The 17,616-nt window shown below is 39.2% G+C and overlaps 2 protein-coding genes across 2 annotated transcripts in view; one reads left to right on the top strand and one right to left on the bottom strand.

Annotated features, from left to right (window-relative positions):
- PSF2 overlaps nucleotides 1-17,616 on the top strand; it is a 116,514-nt gene that overhangs the window by 12,698 nt on the left and 86,200 nt on the right. The gene's annotated exons all lie outside the window — the stretch shown is intronic.
- Nucleotides 13,080-17,616, bottom strand: part of LOC149246962 (DNA replication complex GINS protein PSF2-like) — a 50,846-nt gene continuing 46,309 nt past the window's right edge. Inside the window, exons 2-5 of the mRNA XM_089442960.1 lie at nucleotides 13,810-13,909; nucleotides 13,629-13,659; nucleotides 13,420-13,512; nucleotides 13,080-13,299 (exon numbers count right to left, since the gene is read on the bottom strand). Coding sequence (XP_089299086.1) covers nucleotides 13,156-13,299; nucleotides 13,420-13,512; nucleotides 13,629-13,659; nucleotides 13,810-13,909 — 368 coding nt within the window. The 3' untranslated portion in view covers nucleotides 13,080-13,155. The remainder of the gene's footprint in view (nucleotides 13,300-13,419; nucleotides 13,513-13,628; nucleotides 13,660-13,809; nucleotides 13,910-17,616) is intronic.

Below are 17,616 nucleotides of genomic sequence, written 5' to 3'. Positions count from 1 at the left end.
CTTTATTGTACTTTTTTAAAAAAGTTTTCAAGATTTTAGACTGGTAGGATTGTAGCATTTCCTTTGGATTTTATTATGTAAGATGGTATGTGATTGGCATTAGTCAAGGCCACCAAGCTATGGGATTTTGTGTCATGGAATCACATATGTTACTCTCTACCATTTAATATTTACATTGCACAATGGTGAATTTGCATGGGATGATTTTTCATTCTTGGGATTTTATCTTTATTACTTTTATTTTTATAATTTAAGAAACAAAGACATTGATCTCCCCTTGTCCCCCATGAATTTCCCTAAAATATGGGGTTGGCTCCTGTGTGTACCCCTGCATTTCCATGCCCCTCCATCCTAGAAATTTGGTGGATTCAATCTCTAGTTGAGATATACACTAAGTTGTTCATTTAAATCATATACCTTTCACTTGGTGTTAATTTTAATTTACTATTGCAAATCTAGAATTTAACACTTTAATTCATAAATCAGATTTTACAATTGGACAAGTCTAATCACACTTTAGACTTGTCTCTCCATAATCACAAATTTGAATTTATATTCTAGGTTTACGTATTAAGGATCAAATTGTGGTTTGCCTCAAGCTTTTTTTTTCAAGGCTTATCTTTCACTTGAGGATTCATTGTATCGAATTTGAAATATACTCTTGCATAGCATAAATCAGATTTGTAGATTTGATTGAGTCTAGTGCATATTCATAATCATGTTCTAGACTTGTCTTTAAAACTTACAATTTGGAGATTGTTCTTCAAGGTTCATATTTCATTATCTAATTAGGAGTTACCTTAAGTTTTATATACATAAGATTTATCTTTCAGTTAAGGTTGTCTTATTTCATAAAGCATAATTTGGGGATATCTCAAGTTTCACGCTCACTTTTCCAAACAAACTCTCAACTTAAGTTTAAACTTAAAGCACTCATCTTTTACTTGGGTTGTTACTAATATTTTTACAAATTTGAATTATATCTTGTATACCATAAAGTAGATTTGTAATCTAACTCTTAAAGCTTAAATTCACCTCATTAAAAGAATTTGAGCAATTGATCTTTAGGGATAAGGCTTGTTGACCATTTCGTGTCAACGACCCTATAGCAGTACACCCTTTTTTTCACAAAAGGGATTTCATTATTCAGATCATGCAGGATTCATCATTAGTCTTCAGTTTGTTATAATTGTAAACCCATTTTGCAAGTTTATAATGTAAATGATCCTAGTAAGACTGCCTATATATGTAACAACCTAGGTAAGCCTACTGTTTTGATGACGATTTCTATCCTAGGAGGTTTTTCGGCTCACCGATTCATGTGTGTTTCTAAACATGGACGAGCGACAAAACTTTTCCCTCCAGCCTCACCCCAAAGCTAGGGTGGATTTTGTCATCAAGATCTTAGGTAAGTCTTAGTGTTTTAGTCGAGTCTTTGTAAAAGTAATTTGGAAGTAATTCAAGCTAATTGGCTAAATTGTTTTATTATAAATTACTTAATCTAGTATATCATATTGAGTTAGAATGAGGTATTATAATGAGGGTCTATAATGAACGAGTTTCCCCCTTCATGTATTAAATTGTAATATCTTGATGTAAAAACTATTTTAGTGCATGGTCCCTCATATGTAGACACCATGGCTGAAATATTAGAGAGTTGGAAAAATTATTTATCCCCTCATGGGTCAATTAATGAAAAATTCGAATTTCTCAAAAAATAAAATAATTTGACGGAGGAGATTAAAAGAAAATTTAATCATTTTTAACGGTTGAGATTACTTCGATGGGGATCAAGCCAACTAGCAGTTGGAGAATTAATCTATAAATTAGATATCGTTTGTCATTTGAAATCATTCGATTATTGAATCGTGTACCAACTCTTGAAGCTCTTGTAAACTTTTTTAGAATATTACAACGCAAAGTCTTTGGGGTTTTACTTGATGGCAGTGTTCCTCTCCGGTATTTTATGGTAACTTGTATTTAAAGTTTTGTTGATCTTATTTATAAGCTGCTGGTTTATAACTCTTGTAGATCAATCGATTGCACAAGTATCTTGCTTAGGTTGTTGGGTTTTAGGATAACATGAAGATTTTTAATTGATGAGCAGGTATCTCTAATTTTTAAAGATTTAGTAATTATTTTATACCTCTATTGGTTTAACGACTTATTTTATAAGTGTGCAGAAATCATTTGATTCAAAAAATTTGGGTGTTCGGGGAAGTACTTGGTTGAACCAGTTGTCTCTCGAAACTTGAGATCTGAAGAGCCTTCCAGATTAAAATTCCGGGATCTATCTAAATAAGTTTCTCTTGCAGGGTTTCCTGGCCGGTGCCTCATTTAAACTCATTTATATCTTAAAATCTTCTATATATGGAGCTTTAATTAATATTTTCTATTTCTAGAGCTATATTTTTTTGATCTATGGGCGGAGGGGTCCTCATACCCATAGGTTAGAATTGTAAATTAATAGTACATATCATGTAAATTATTTATAATTATCTTGTGTATTTTCTAGCTTTGTTAATAATTTTTCATTTTCTAACCTTTTTAATATATATATATATATATATATTTGTGGGGTTTTCCTAATTATTTGTGGCAGATCTGAAAGGGGAGGGCAAGGGTTTCAACCTCCATCATTAGATCTATTTGTTTGCAGCTTTTTCATATGGAATAGGTTTTGCAGGACGAAAAACTTTCTGGACATCAATTTCTTGTAGCTGCTAGTCTTGGAGCTTTCTCCTGGTCTTTAGAGTGAAGTTTTTTTTGAGATTAAGTTTTGTTTGTGGCATAAAAATTTGACTGAAATTATAAAGGAAGTCGCAGACATTCTTGGCACAATTTCTTTAAGCCACACGCCTTTGAAGTCTTGTTTTCCATTTTCAAGTTAAATACATTAAATTTGGAAGAAGCCGTTTTTTGTTTGAAAAGAACGTTCATCAAATTTTCACTTGCCTTGGAAGGATTGTTGGAACAACGAATATCTTTTGAGGGTTTGAGCCTTGGACGTCCCATTCCTTGATTCGCAAACCCTTTTTGAGATCTAAATTTCTTTTGTCCTATTGGTTTGGAGCTCTCTTTCCAGGACCGTAAGGAATTGAGGGATTCTCCTCGGATCTAAATCGATTTTCTCTTGAGGGCTTTCATTCATAACTTTTTCAAGAGAAATCGATTTCCTTTTAGCTGTAGACATTTCTTGGCTGCAGGCTTTAAAGGAATTTCTTCTTTAGTGCACGAATTTTGCTTGAATTTTGGAAGGGGTTTGATGATTTTCTTTTACAAATCTTGCAAAAGCCATTTTTAATTTTTCAGTTTGGATAATTTTTCTCTCAGCCACATGCAAATTCGAAAAGGGAGAGTCAATTTAATTTTTCCTTTAGCAAAATTCTTGATAGAGTATGAGCAAAATTATTTCTTCTGACAAACCCTTGGTTCTAATTTTTTGAGAAATTGAGCATTCCTAAAGCGTTCATCTCCTAGCTGCAAAATTTTATTCTTCATCCCTTCGTTATTTTGACGTCAATTTTATTAAGGGCAACGTATTTAAAGTTTAATTCTCAAACTTTGGACATATTGTAAAGTAAATGAGACATTCCATTTTGGGAAGGAATTAACTTATGAAGTGAAATGTTTTGTGGGAAATATTCATATTTTTAATTTTGTAAAAATTAACAAAAAAATTTCCCTCAATGAAGGGAAAATCAAATTACTGAAACTGTCCGCCCGTTCTGCCGGCTCGATTGTCGTGTCCCAAAACTCGTCTGTGCACACTCGCCCAGCTTGCAACTCGCCTTCGTTTCCTTCAAACCTGACTCAGCACTATGGCCCTTCGTCCGCCTGCACCTTGCCTCGACCTTATCCTTCGCTCTTGTTAAGTTGCCAAGTGATCTTGCTTAAGAATGCTTGTCGCTTGGATGGCTTTCTCCTCAAGTCGTCCTCCCATATATATATATATATTTGTCGCCCAAGTGTTTGGGCGGGTCGGCCTACCCCTCGACCGACCATATAACTCGTCCATCAATTGTCGGGTCCACTTCCGCACGTCGGCTCACCCAGTGCGTCCTCCTCCATACCTCGGCCCAACTTGGTTTTTCGACTCTCCTATAAACTCGTCGTGCGTGCGTGAATACTTGGTTGAATTTCCATTTCGGTTTTCCGACTCTCCAAGTAATTCGTCGCACGACTTATTAGGGCGCGTTTAACCGAACGCTCCCTCTCGTCGTACCGCCGGGCATGCTCACCCGTCGCCTTTAACTAAAATCGTGTGGTCGTTGCATAGGTCGACTTGTCGCACATAACTGAAGATGACTCACCCGTCGCATAAAACCGACTCCGACGCCAGTTAGACACATGTGGCGCACCCTCCTCGTCTCGGGGTCCTGACATCCTCCACCACTCTAAAAGTGTCATCACCCTCGACAACACTGTCTCAACAACCACCATCACCAAGACTGTAAATATGGGTACCTAGATGTGTCCACCTCTGACCTGCCTCATGCCATCGATATGCCAAACTCTGGAAGAAAATCATGTGTTGGATCCCTTGTGTTGGTGATTAGTTGGGTAGCTAATCGAACCGTACATTGCCTCCACAAGAACCCATGCTTCCTACATCATCATGACTCATTTCTACATCCTGCTACCAACCGTGTCCATCTCACCCCAGATGTCTGCTCAAAACATAGGAGACTCACTACCATGAGCAGCTAATAATGAGCCTCATCCCCATGTCAATCTAAGAAGAGAGGGAGGAAGTGGAGGCTGAAGGTTCTCCCTCTTCCTCAGCTAATAGCTCAATCCACCTGTCTGGATCTTCCTCGTCTAATATCTGCATGTATGCTTTCCGAATCTCCGTCTGGATCTCGGGTATAACATCTCCATCTCCTTCCACTGCCTCTAGTCTGCTTGATAGATCCAAGATATTATTAGACAATGCTCTAATCACCTGTGACTGCTCCATAAGTTTTGCCTCTGTACAAGACAACCTCTTATAGACTTCCTCATCTCACTCGACGTCCTCCATATTCATTGCTGTCAACTTACATTCGGCTGTCGTAGCACCTATGGTTGGCACACCAATGGGATCATCATCACGCCCGTTGTAAATGTACAACTTCTTCAAGTGTGGCACCATCATAGCTTCAAACTATTTCATAAATTCCATACTCATTACAGCTTCATAGTCGTCTAATCACACAATCGTGAAGTCGACTTTCCCAGTCCATTCACCTATGGTCACATCCACTTTTTCTGCTATACCAATCATTGAATTTGGTGGGGAGTTCACTCCTTTCAACTGTGCTTGAACTGGAATAGATTTCAACCCAATCCCCCTCTTAGTTTCTTCCCTCGTGAAGTTATGAGTCGCACCACTATCCACCATAGTGAGAACAGTGGTTTGCCCAATCTTCATCTCCACATATTCCAATTTGTTCCTTTAAGGATCTCATCGTGAGACTGCTTCCGTAGCCACTGCAGCTCCTAGAATCTGCATCACTCCAACGAATGTTTCTTCTTTCTTCTTCTTCACATCGACTTGTGCTACTGCCACTTTCGGTCTTGAAGGATAATTCTTCACCATATGTGGTTCTTCACAAATCCAAAAATTTAGAGGCTTCTTCATCTTCGACTTGTCATTTGATCTCGAAGGCTCTTCTTTCGTATTCTTCTCTTTCGGCTTATCTGTCTTCTTTCTCTTTTCGGTTCCTCCATCGTAATGTTCTACTAAGCGATCAACCATCACAAATGCTTCCTCTAGTGTCTTGATCTTATGCCTCTTCACCTCATTGCGTGCCCAAGGTTTCAATCCTATAATGAAATTGAATACCTTGTCCTTCTCCGCCATATCAGGTAACTCCAAGATCGCACTTGAGAACTCCCGTTGATATGCTTGTAGGCTTCCTGTTTGCTTCATATACTTAATCTTCGTCCTTGCATCTCAAGTCTCATCTTGTGGGCTAAAATGAGTTTGCAAAGCTTTCTTCATGTCGTCCTAAGAAGAGATTTCCGCAGCATCACCACTGGCAATCTGGTCCATCTTTCTTCGCCACCACATCTTAGCATCTTTCGTCAAGAATTGAGCAGCTACCTTGACTACCTTGACTTTGGCCTCATCATCAGGTATACCCAAACGCTCCAAGTATTGCTCCATATCCCATAAGAAATTGCCAAGAGATTTCACACTTCTCATCCCATCATAAGATTCAGGTTCTTTGACCTTCACATGGGCAACTCCTCCAACAGAGCCTTGCCCAACTGCTTTCTTCAAAACATTTATCTCGTTTCAAGCATCTTCAAGTTCCTTTTGCAACTTCGAGATTTCTGCCAAACCTTGATCTCTTGTAGCTTCAATGTCCTTGATTTTTTTCTCTGTTTGCGTATACATCCATTATGTATACTCGTATTGGATTTTGAGGTCTTCAAATTCTTCCTTCAACTTCGTGTGCATCTTCTGAAATTCAACATTCTCGGTTTTCACCAATGCCACTTCATAAGTTAATTCCTCCATTTTATCCACTAGTTTGTCCATGAAAATTGTCTCGACATCCTACTAGATTCCCCTGTCATAACTTGAGGTTCTTTCGCTTGATCAGCCATCTGCTTCGCTTGTGGTCTAGTAAAGACCATACACTTATTTTATCGTTCAACTTGACTCTTCACTTGCCCTTGTCGAATTTTCCAAAGCCCTGCAGAAAGTCTGATATCCCCTGTCACGAAAAGATATCTGCTTCAAAAAAAAGGGCTCTGAGACCATCTGTCATGCCCCTATCCTGGTAGTGGTCTTTCAACCGCACATAGGCAGGTGCGACATTGCTATCCACTCTCTTTTCACCAATACTCATGATTACGGAATACGCCTAACCATTCAACACTTCGTTATTTTCTTTAATTCTACTAAGCATTATCATTACATAGCAGAAATAACATTTACATCATCATCATATCATCATATATATGCACAACAGAAATACTTTCTTTTAAACGGGAGTGACAACTCCCAGATTATAGTCTGCCCAATAATACAATAATTCAGTGTTTTTACAAAAACAAGTACAAATCAAGCCTTTGCTAAAAACACCAAATTTCACCTCAGCAAAGCTTCCTTAAAAATTTCGCAGTTTGCCTGCTCCTGTCCGGTCGCCCACCTCACCAGGTGAGATCGCCCTCGTTTAGCAACGCCCACTTGCAAACCTGTTGTTCAAGGTTGCCTACTTGCAACTCGTCGTTTAGGGCCGCCCACCTGTCGTGTCGTGTCGTGCTGCCCAGCCGCACCGTGCACGAGCGCTTGCCTGCCACTGTGCAGGGTCGCCCACGTTCGGAGTTCACCGTTCACATTGGTCGCGCACCGTCCGTTGACCTGTTATACCCGTGCAAACTCGGCCAACCAGTTGGGTCGTTCGGCCGCACTCACGGGTCGGGTCACCCAGCTCGGTCGGGTCATCCAGCTCGGTCGGGTCATCAGTTGTTCAGCCGCACTCGCCGCAGCTCAGGTCAGCCTTCTGCCTGCCCGCGCCCGTTCATCGAAACTGTCTACCCATTCTGCCTGCTCGACTGTTGTGTCCCAAAACTCGTCCATGCTCACTTGCCCAGCGTGCAACTCGCCTTCGTTTCCTTCAAACCCGGCTCAGCCCTTAGTCCACCTGCACCTTACGTCGGCCTTATTCTTCGGTCTTGTTAAGTCTCCAAGTGCTCTTTCTTAAGAATTCTTGTCGCTTGGATGGCTTTCTCCTCAAGTTATCCTCCCATATATATATATTTGTCGCCCAAGTGTTTAGGTGGGTCGGCCTATCCCTAGGCTAACCATATAACTCGTCCATCAACTGCCGGGTCCACTTCCGCACATTGGCCCGCCTAGGGCGTCCTCCTCCATATGTCGGCCAACTCAGTTTTTCGACTCTCCTATAAACTCATCGTGCGTGCGCCCATACTTGGTCGAATTTCCATTTCGGTTTTCCGACTCTCCAAGTAACTCATCGCACAACTCACCGTCACACAACTCGTTAGGGCACGTTTAACCAAACATTCCCTCTCGTCGTATCGCTGGGCGCGCTTACCCATCGCCTTTAACCGAACTTGTGCGCTTGTCGCATAAGTCGACACATCGCACATAACCGAAGATGACTCACCCGTTGCATAAAACCGACTCGGGCGTCCATTGCACACATGTGGCGTTCTGACACAGGGGGTGGCAAGGGCCAACTCCACGCAGCTCCCTCCCCACCCACCCCCGTGGCCCAAGTCGACCAGGCGGTGGCAGGGGCAGCGTCCTCCCCACCCACGCTCGTAGCCAAGCTTGCCAGGAGGTGGCAGGGGCCGACACATGGAGTCGGCCCTTGCCACCCCCTAACCGGCTTGGTTCGCTTGGGTGGGCAGGAAGGGAGATGTTTGGAGTCGACCCTACCATCCCAAGGCTTCTTTTCGGTTTTTTTTTTTTAATATTTTAATTTATTTTAGTTTAATTTTTTTAAAATGATTTTTATTATAATTTTTTAAATTTAAATTTATTTTTTTTAAATGATTTTTATTATAATGTTTGTTTGTTTGGTTTTTTTTTTTAATTATTGTGTTTTTATTTTATTTTATTTTTTTAACTTAAAAATTTGTTTTTGTTTTTTCGAAAATTTTTAATTTTTCTTGGTATAATAACTCTTTCATTCATGTGTTCATTTTTAAAGGTTTTTTAGTCATAAATTTTTTGAAAACTTAAGACTTTTTTGTAGTCAATCTTTTTGGTTTTAATTCCATGGTTGAAAAAATGTCAAGATTTTAATGTTTTTCTAAGTCGTGATATTTGATCTTTAATGTTATGGTTGAAAACAATGATAAGTATTTTTTCTTAAATTCATGCTTGAAAATCGTTGGAAATTTAAAGATTTTCGGAGTCATCATATTTTATTTTTAACATCATTATTAAAAAATGTTGAAAATTAACCGTGAAAAAAAAAAAGACATTATTCTAGCGTCAACACTTTTTTTTTGGCAGAGTGTTTTTTGCACACAAAAATTTGGCTTTCACTGCCATTTAGAAAAACTATTGAAAATGTACCCCGAAAAAAAATATATGTTATTCCAAGCATCAACACTTTTCGTTTTCAGCATGTTTTTTCATTTTTTGGGGGATTTTTGCACTAGAGTACCCGTTTTGCAGTAATAGTTCTCAATTAATCGGTAACTATGTTAAGAATACAACAAAGGAGATGCGGGAAGCTATAACAAAGTAACACTAGAGCGATAATGCCAACAAAAAGATGGTGTTAAGAGAAAAGCTTAAGAACACCAAGATGACCAAATCAAATACAATGGCTACTTATCTCACCAAGGTCACACAAGTTCGTGATGAGTTGGTTGTTGTTGAGGAAGTCGTGATAGATGGAGAGATGGTAAGGATGACCCTAAATGGTTTCACCATTTACCAAGCCATGGGCTCCTTTCATTAAGGGCATCATGGTGGGAGAAGCTTCCTGATTGGGATAGACTATGGGATGATTTCATCTATGAGATTCAAGGGGAATCTCTATCAAGAGACCAACACAAGAGTGATGATGAGAATCTTGCTCTTGTCAATAAAGCAACAAGCAAAGTTAAGCGTTTGAGCAACAAGAGTAGGGAGTCAGCCTAACAACTAAACGAGGACTTAACTAAGGTCAAGTGTTTTGTCTGTCATAAGATGAGACATTATGCTTCACGGTGTCTAGAGAGAAAGAAGGGTGAAAAGGCTACGCAGTAAACTATTTGTGTCGGCAAACTCAGGAAGAGTTTGCCAGAAAGTTTAAAACTGAGTTCACACTTGTTTCCGACCTTTCCTTGGGCACCTTACCAATTTGTGCGCCGCTACGAGTTAGTGGAGCCACACAAAATATGACAAGGGCACGAGAGTTGTTTAACAGCCCGGTCAAGTCAAACTCATAATTGCATGTGGAGTTTGGTATTGATACCAAACGTGCAGTGAAGGGGGTTGGAACAATGATATTCGAGTTTGAGTTAAGAGGAAGATTGGAAGTGAAAGATCTGCTATGGGTGTGCCAAAACTCAAGTAGAGTTCGCTCTCAAAACTCAAGGGGTTTTGTGTAGCATTCCAAGATGGAGAAGCATTGATCAAACCCATGGGATTTAACTGTAACATGGGCCACTGCAGTTAAGGGGAGAAACCTTTACATGCCAAAGGGCCAACCTATTCAAGCAATGGCAAGAAGCAAAGCAGTGACAAAGAACAAGGAGCAGGAAGCTCTAAAGGTTGAGCAATTCAAAAGGAGTCGACCTTTAGGTTTAGGTGGGGAGGAGCGGTCAACAAATCCATCCAAGTTTGTCAATAAGCTCTCTTGGTACGGGATGACCTTATAGGATGTCTAGGAGCAATAGACTTCTTGGAACAAGTCCAAAGAGAGTAGCCTTCAAGGATAATTTCAAACTAGGTGGCAAGGGAGGCTTCCAATTCAAAGGGAGCAACCATGGCAATGGATGTAGTTCCAGGTGGTAGAAGTACATCCCTCACTACGAATGAGTGTTAATATTTGTAACTTAGGAGGAAAGTACTCCCGCACAGGCCGAAGTGTCTAGGCGTGCAAAAGTCACCCTAATTCTCCTTGGGACACTTGCTCAAGTATTAAGTAAGTTATTGTTTAAAATTAGCCTAAGTCTAACTTGGGAAAAACACATAATTAATTATGTTGGCTATTGAGCTAAAGAAATTTATCCTAAGTAAAGTATTTACTTCAACGATTATGTTTAATCGCAACTATCAATCTCAAATCAGGCAAGATCTAATCTTAACCATCAATCACCTTAAATATTAGGGTTAGGGATTTAGCTCAATGTAAAGTTATAAAATCAAGGCTAAATAGAGAAGAAAGAAACACCATAGAATAACACAAGACTTTGAGAGAAGCATCTCCATGATCAATGGAGGACTTGCTTTCTAGTGTGTCGTGTCCGAGAAAAGTGCATAAGTGAAGCATAGGAGATACACATTAGCCAAGAAGATTAAGGATAGATCTAGGGCTTTATCAACTAGATTGGATCCAAGGTATGTTTTAATTGTATTTTCTTCACTTGGAACATTATCCTAGGATAGGAGCCCAAGTAGATTTATATTAAGTTATTAATGAAGAATTGTTGACTAGGCATACTTCATATGTATCAAATGCGATTGAGATTGATGTAATTTTGCTTTCCAAAATTATGTTAAGAACCTAGTTGTGCATTCATTTAGTAGATTTGTAGTCTACTAGGTTAATAAAGTGCCAGGTGCTAGGTTCAAAGTAAAATTTAACAACTTGATCCTGGAGTTTTCCTTCATCTTTCCCTTCTCACGCCACCTACTAAACCATTATACTGCTACTCCATGTTTGCTTAGGTTAACTCTTCATTAAATCACCTTGTGCCTACACTCTATAGCCTTAACAATCTTACCTTTAGGGAAGCTCCCCTTGAATTGGAGAAGAACACTTAAAAGAGAGAGAGAGAACCACTAAAGTGACAATGGGTAGCCATCTTGAGTTGCACAAAACTAGCACCATAATGCTTGGGACTTTATGGGGGTGTTAGACAAATCCCATCCTAGAAATGAGTATTTCATGTTGCACCATTAGCTAAGTATTTCCAATAAGATGCTGAAGATGAGATTCAACAAAGCAGTTGATTGGATCTTGATTATCTACAAATGTAAGAATTTTTGGAGAAGCAATATTTGTTTTAATGGGATAATATCCAAACAATGAATCCATGGGGATAAACTGCTTAAAATATTAGAAACAGGTAGACATACAACAAATGAGAGCCAAAACAAAAAAAGTTATGCCAAAAACAACCACTGTGAAGTCGTCCGTTATCATAAAGCCATATCTTAAGTACATGACCATACAAATTTCTAGTTCTGTGGAAACAAAAAAAACCACCAAGAAGCAACACCCTTTGCTCTTCGATCTTGTGACACCCGCTTACCTATGTTGTAGAAACAAAATGTGATATATGTGATTTATTGATATGAGGTGCATTAGAAAATACTTCCCCGAAACAAGTTGGCAAAGACCGAGCATGCACTGCAACAATTGACAAATAAAAATTACCAATCAATCAAGATGGAAAGAAAGCTATCTAATTGTGTCCTCAGACGCATCCAATATCTAGCAATTGATATTACAATACAATATTTAAGAAACACTGAAAGTAAAACGTCAAGATGAATAATCAACTCTGTATCTAAGTAATAACTTTCCCCTTGCTTCAATCCGATTTAGAGTAGATTAAATCCACCTAAAACTGTAATATGGTTGCAAGAAAAAACAAACTCTTGAAACTCCATGATATAAAGAAATATTGAAAGGTTGATGCAAGAAAAATTAGGGAAACTACGCATAACACTTATCTTGCCCATGAGATTTTTGGTATTAAAATTAAATATTTTAAATCAACTGATCTGAGTGTAACAACTTAAAATCATGTTTCACTTTTTCTTTGAATACAATTCTGTGATTTCCCTGTATTGTAAAAAAGAAAGTTCGCAAGATCTTAAACCATGACAGAGATATTGCTGCTTTGATAAAGAAGAACGTTATGAGTTCCCTCGGTTCCTCATTTATCTATCAAGTACTTCGTTTTGACCATGTCTTTATCAAAGCGGGGAAAAAAATCTGTGCTATATATATTCATAGTTTTGGGATGCAAAAATGACACTGGAAAGTCTTTTAATGGGTTATGAGTAATAACCCTATACATCAGCTAATACAAAAATCCCAACGCAGTTTTAAAAACCAAAACATCTTAATGAAAGCTAGAATGGACTGCCAAAACCTGTTCAGTAAAAATTAAGTTCTCTGAATGGCTCATATTCAAATGAGAACATTAACAATGATAATTCAATGTCTAGACTAGTCAATTTTGGACAATTAGTGTCAGGAATCTGCGACCACAACATCGGGAATATCTAGCGAGGGCGGAGCACACGCTGTACAATCCACAGGAAAGATTTAAACATCAGAGAATTGACAAATAACCAGCCAAAAGATAAAAGCATTAAAATAATTTTCCTAATTAAATTTATCCCTAAAAGGTATTCAAAAAAAGCCAAAAAAGTCATTTAAATCATCTAACCAGTTTGAGTTTATATCCCATACTATCTAAAGTCCATATAGATTACAAAAATACATGTATACTTATTCATGCACCACAATCTACTAGAGTAGGTTGGGTATTTGCGTCTGACACTTGCTCATCTCCAGTATCATGTTTATAGAAAGTTTGAAGAGCTCTCACTATAAATGGCCGCACTAAATTAACCTCCATAGCAGAAAGGTTTTTTAGCTGCCAGTGTTTCCAATTTTTTTCCAATTTTTTAATCTGTGTGACACTCAAAAGCATTCGTTTAGTTTACTCTAATCTTTCAAGCATATATTAAGAATATCGTCATGTTACAAAGACTACCTTCATTGCATGAGTTCTAGAGTGAAGTGACTCTAAGCCAGTCTCAACCTTATGGAACCTGACATCCCTTATATCCTCTATTAAAGACCTCACCTACAACAAGGTTGAAATTAGAAACAAGCACTCAAACTACTCTTAGCCAAATCAATTTGTAAGAATATATTATTATTTAAAAGATAATAACAAAAGCAACCTCAAAGAATACTTACAAGATAAATGTCTGGTATGTCATCACGTGCACTAAAGTTAATCATGTCCGAATTGTTTAAAAAAGAGGTTAGATATTATAGCTGGAAAAGAATAGGCCTCCGCATTGTAAATTGAATCAACCTAAATGACTCAACTGGCATTAAAATTAATGGCAATAAGGGCGTTGCTAGAAATACATACTAGTCAAAAAGCAACCTTGATATCTCCACATAATAGAATGGCAGTGGTTGAAATTCTCTTGGGGTTCCACGCTCAGCATCAAGAACTTCTGTCAATATCTCTGTACAAGCACTTAATTAAACGTTTTCCCACATTTAAACACTTGAAAGAAATCCAGAATGTTATAGATCATGAATAACAATTAAAAAATCTCCCAAAACAGAGCTAAGACTGTTTCAAATGTATTATCTTGCTACAAGCTAACCAATACAAAGAGCAAAGGCAGATGCATAAATTTCAAAATACAAAATGTTCAAGGCCTCAGTTACAAGGAGAGACAGTGTAGGTGCATAGTTGGTAATATGCAGGATGCCACTGGAGAAGATGGAACAACCACTAGGATTCGGTTCAGCACCACCATTGATGGCAGGAAGCCATGGCAACAGGTTTTTGCAGTGATTTTCCTCCCAGATTCTCTTCCCTCATCTTGTCTGCATATTTTGATGTGGTTTTCTTGTGCCTCATGGGTTATTTTATCAGTCCTCATGTGTTTGGTTGTCTTATTTCCTTTCTAAGAGATGGTGGCTTACTCTGCAGGTCTATAATTTGCCATCACATCGGTCTCTGGTGTTCATATTCTTCTGTTTTCTTGGCCCAGGGCTGGCAAGAATTATCTTTATTTTTTATTTTTCTGTTTGGTGGTGCTAGGAATTTCCTTTTCCATGGCTGTGATGCTAAGGGCAAACTTATGTTGCCATGGAATCTGTTGGTTTATCAGCATCAAAGGTGGACTGAGGAATCTCTTGCCAAAACAAGAGGCAACAAGAAATTGCTACCCATTCCTGCCCAACTTGGAGTTTTTCTAGCAACGGAGGCCCCAATGACTGTATTAAATCAGCAGCCTCTAGAGGGTTATATTGAAAATTCATTGAAAACAGCTCAGATATGTCATTTCATGAGCTTGTGGCCATTTGTTGAGTCAACTGCCAAAGTGGATGCTCCAGAGTGGAGCAGCTTTAAAACTACTTCCTCCGGGATATTTCGTATTGTTCTTCTAAAGATTCTACTTCCATCATAGTGCAGCAGAGGTTTCATGGCTTACCTCTTGAATTATGGCATGAACCGGTCAATTCTCAAATTGGGATTCATTGTGATAATTTCTGATGGGATCCAATATTACCCTAGACAAATCAATCTTGCATATGCCCAAAGCAGCTTGGACTTGAATCTTCACAAAGCCCTACCAGCCTCAGTCTACTTACTACTTGAGGATTTCTAATGGGAGTAGAAAGTCAAGTATGAGAGTACCCATTCAATTGCAGGATTTGCTCCCAGACAGGTCACTTGGCTGACACCTGCCCAAAGAAGCAGACTTCAAATCAATTAGCAGCAGCTTTCAGAGTCAGATATCAATGAGCCTGCCGATCATCTGTTAACTTTTGGGTTACTCTGAAAGTGTTACATCATGTTTGAGGCTGCTTCATGAACTTTGGGGTACATGGTGTATGATCAGCCCTTGTATGGTCTATGATAGATTTTCCCATGGGAGATGGTCTATGGTGGACATGCACATTGGAGATGGCTTACCCAATGGTTGCTTAACCTCAATTGGGTGTTTGCTTGACATTGTTCCCTAGTGCATTGTAAATCCCCTAATAGCTTACGTGACATTCTACATGATGGCCACATGGAGTGTTTGCTTGCTTGGAGAATGACCAACGTGGGAGTGTTTGGCATCCTAGAGGAGGGCATTGGACCCTAGACAAGACAAGGTAGCTTGGATACTTGCATGGAACCTTGGAGTTGACTTGGCGATGCATCGATTGTGACAATGTTCATGCAAGGAGAATTGACATAATGGAGTACATGCCTTAGGAGATTCGTTGGAGTCTTTGGAGACTTGTAGGAAGAGCATTGGACATACCTCATGAAGCTTCGTTGCATTTGGCCCAAACAATGAATGTAAAACATAATAGAATTAACACTTGTTTAAGTTTCCATCATATGCTGAAGTAGGAAATTTTAGAGACTTGACCAAGCATTTATATACGATATTCTTTTAAATGACATTGTCAAAAATTAGTTGCAACAACCAATGTTTAATCTGGCAGTTGTGAGAGGAAAGAGCTTCCCTAACGAAAGTAGAATGGTCCTTATATAATGTCCTCCTTGAATTAAATTGCCCAAAGGAGGACAAAGTAGCCTATCTAACCCTGTAGGCTATAGTCAATTGTAAAAGGGAAACCCAATATTTGATGTTATTGGGGTAATATTAGATAATTTGGGGTAAATGGAGGGAAAAGTGTAATAAAAAAAATTGGGGCAAAATAGAGGGAAACTTGTTAGCCCCTCAAACAAAAATTAGGAGGGTAGACCCCAAAGGGAATCTATAAAAAGGAGAGCAGAAAATCATTTTAATCATCATGGTTGTGGATCTTTCTGATTTTTACGCTGAGGCTCATGGAGGGTTTTAAGCCCCCCTTTTATCTGATTTGTTTCGGTGGTGAAAGATTCCACCCTCACCAATCCTTTCCCTCTACTCTGTTTAGAATAATATATGAGGCAACATTCATCCATTTTGAGATAGTGAAAGGTTTTGAGGCTAGGATTGAAGCAGTGAGAGTTTTCCTGAGGCTAGGACTGGAGCAACGATGGTAGTAAGAGCAAATCTGATGCAGCAGGGGCTTTTGTGACCCTACTTGAGGCAGCGACCCATCTGGATGGTGGTTTCTTGTGACAACACGTTAAATTTTGAGGCGAAATCTTTGACAGTGAAGTTCCTCGACTAGATCTGAGGTAATGAAGGGGTTTAAGGTTCAATTATGACAGTGGATCACCCTTCCAGGTAACCACTATGACAACAAGGGTTCACTGTGGCTGTGGGGCGCAATTATGACAACGGATCACCCTTGAAGGTACCCACTGGATAGCGAGGGATTATTGTGGCTGCAGGTTACTCCTGGAAGATTCCTTGTGGAAACAACACTCCATTAAGGTCAAATCTGAGGTGGCAAAATACCATGAGAGATTCTTTGGCAGCTGATCATCTTTGAGACAACAAAATCATTCCTAAGGCGGGTCTGTGACAACAGGACACCCTTGAGGTTTGTTTGCAGCCTCAAACATCTTTGTGGCATGATCTTTGGCAAAACAATGTTCGGCTGAGTTAACTGTGGCAGTGAAGATGCATTAAGTCTGGGTCCAATAGTATTAGGACCAATGTTGCATGAAACCATCCCCCCTATCCCCCACCTGCCTTCAAGGATCCAAACTGAGATCTGTGGGTCAGGCCGACAATTATGGTTCCTGGAAATTCAGAACCATGTCACGGATCCATACAGATCCTGAGCGTATCCAATGCCCAATGGGCGGTTCCACGACGACCGACCCAAAAAGCTTATTTATTTATTCATTTTTCTCTAACTTGAGTTGGAAGTGGGTTTAGGTTGAGTTAGGGAAATAATAGATGGGGATAAAGCTCATTTCCTCCTCTCGTTTCCCCACTCTTGCATTTTTGGAGAACTTGGAGAAGAGAGGAGAAGAGAGCGAGGAGAAGAGAGGTTTGGGGAGAGTTTGGAGTGAAGGAGGAGGAGCTTGGAGGAGTAAAGAAGAGCTCCCATCTACAAAAGCTAAAGAGGTAAGTGCAAACCCCAAACTCCCTCATTTTTCTGTCATTGTTGTTTGTATTTTTTCTTCTCTCTCCTACTCTTTCCCATTCTCTTTTCTTGCTCAAGTTTGTCCATCTATATTCATTTTCCAAATTGGTGTTATTTTGGCTTCTATGTATCATTCCACTTTTGGTTTTCATTATGGCAAGGGGGAGTAGGA

This window comes from Pinus tabuliformis, chromosome 7, assembly GCF_031772625.1.
Source record: "Pinus tabuliformis cultivar Carrire ecotype Pingquan chromosome 7, CPIR1, whole genome shotgun sequence".
In the NCBI taxonomy this organism is placed as follows: domain Eukaryota; kingdom Viridiplantae; phylum Streptophyta; class Pinopsida; order Pinales; family Pinaceae; genus Pinus; species Pinus tabuliformis.
The sequence above is the reverse complement of the archived record's forward strand: the minus strand, read 5'-3'. Positions and strand labels throughout refer to the sequence as shown.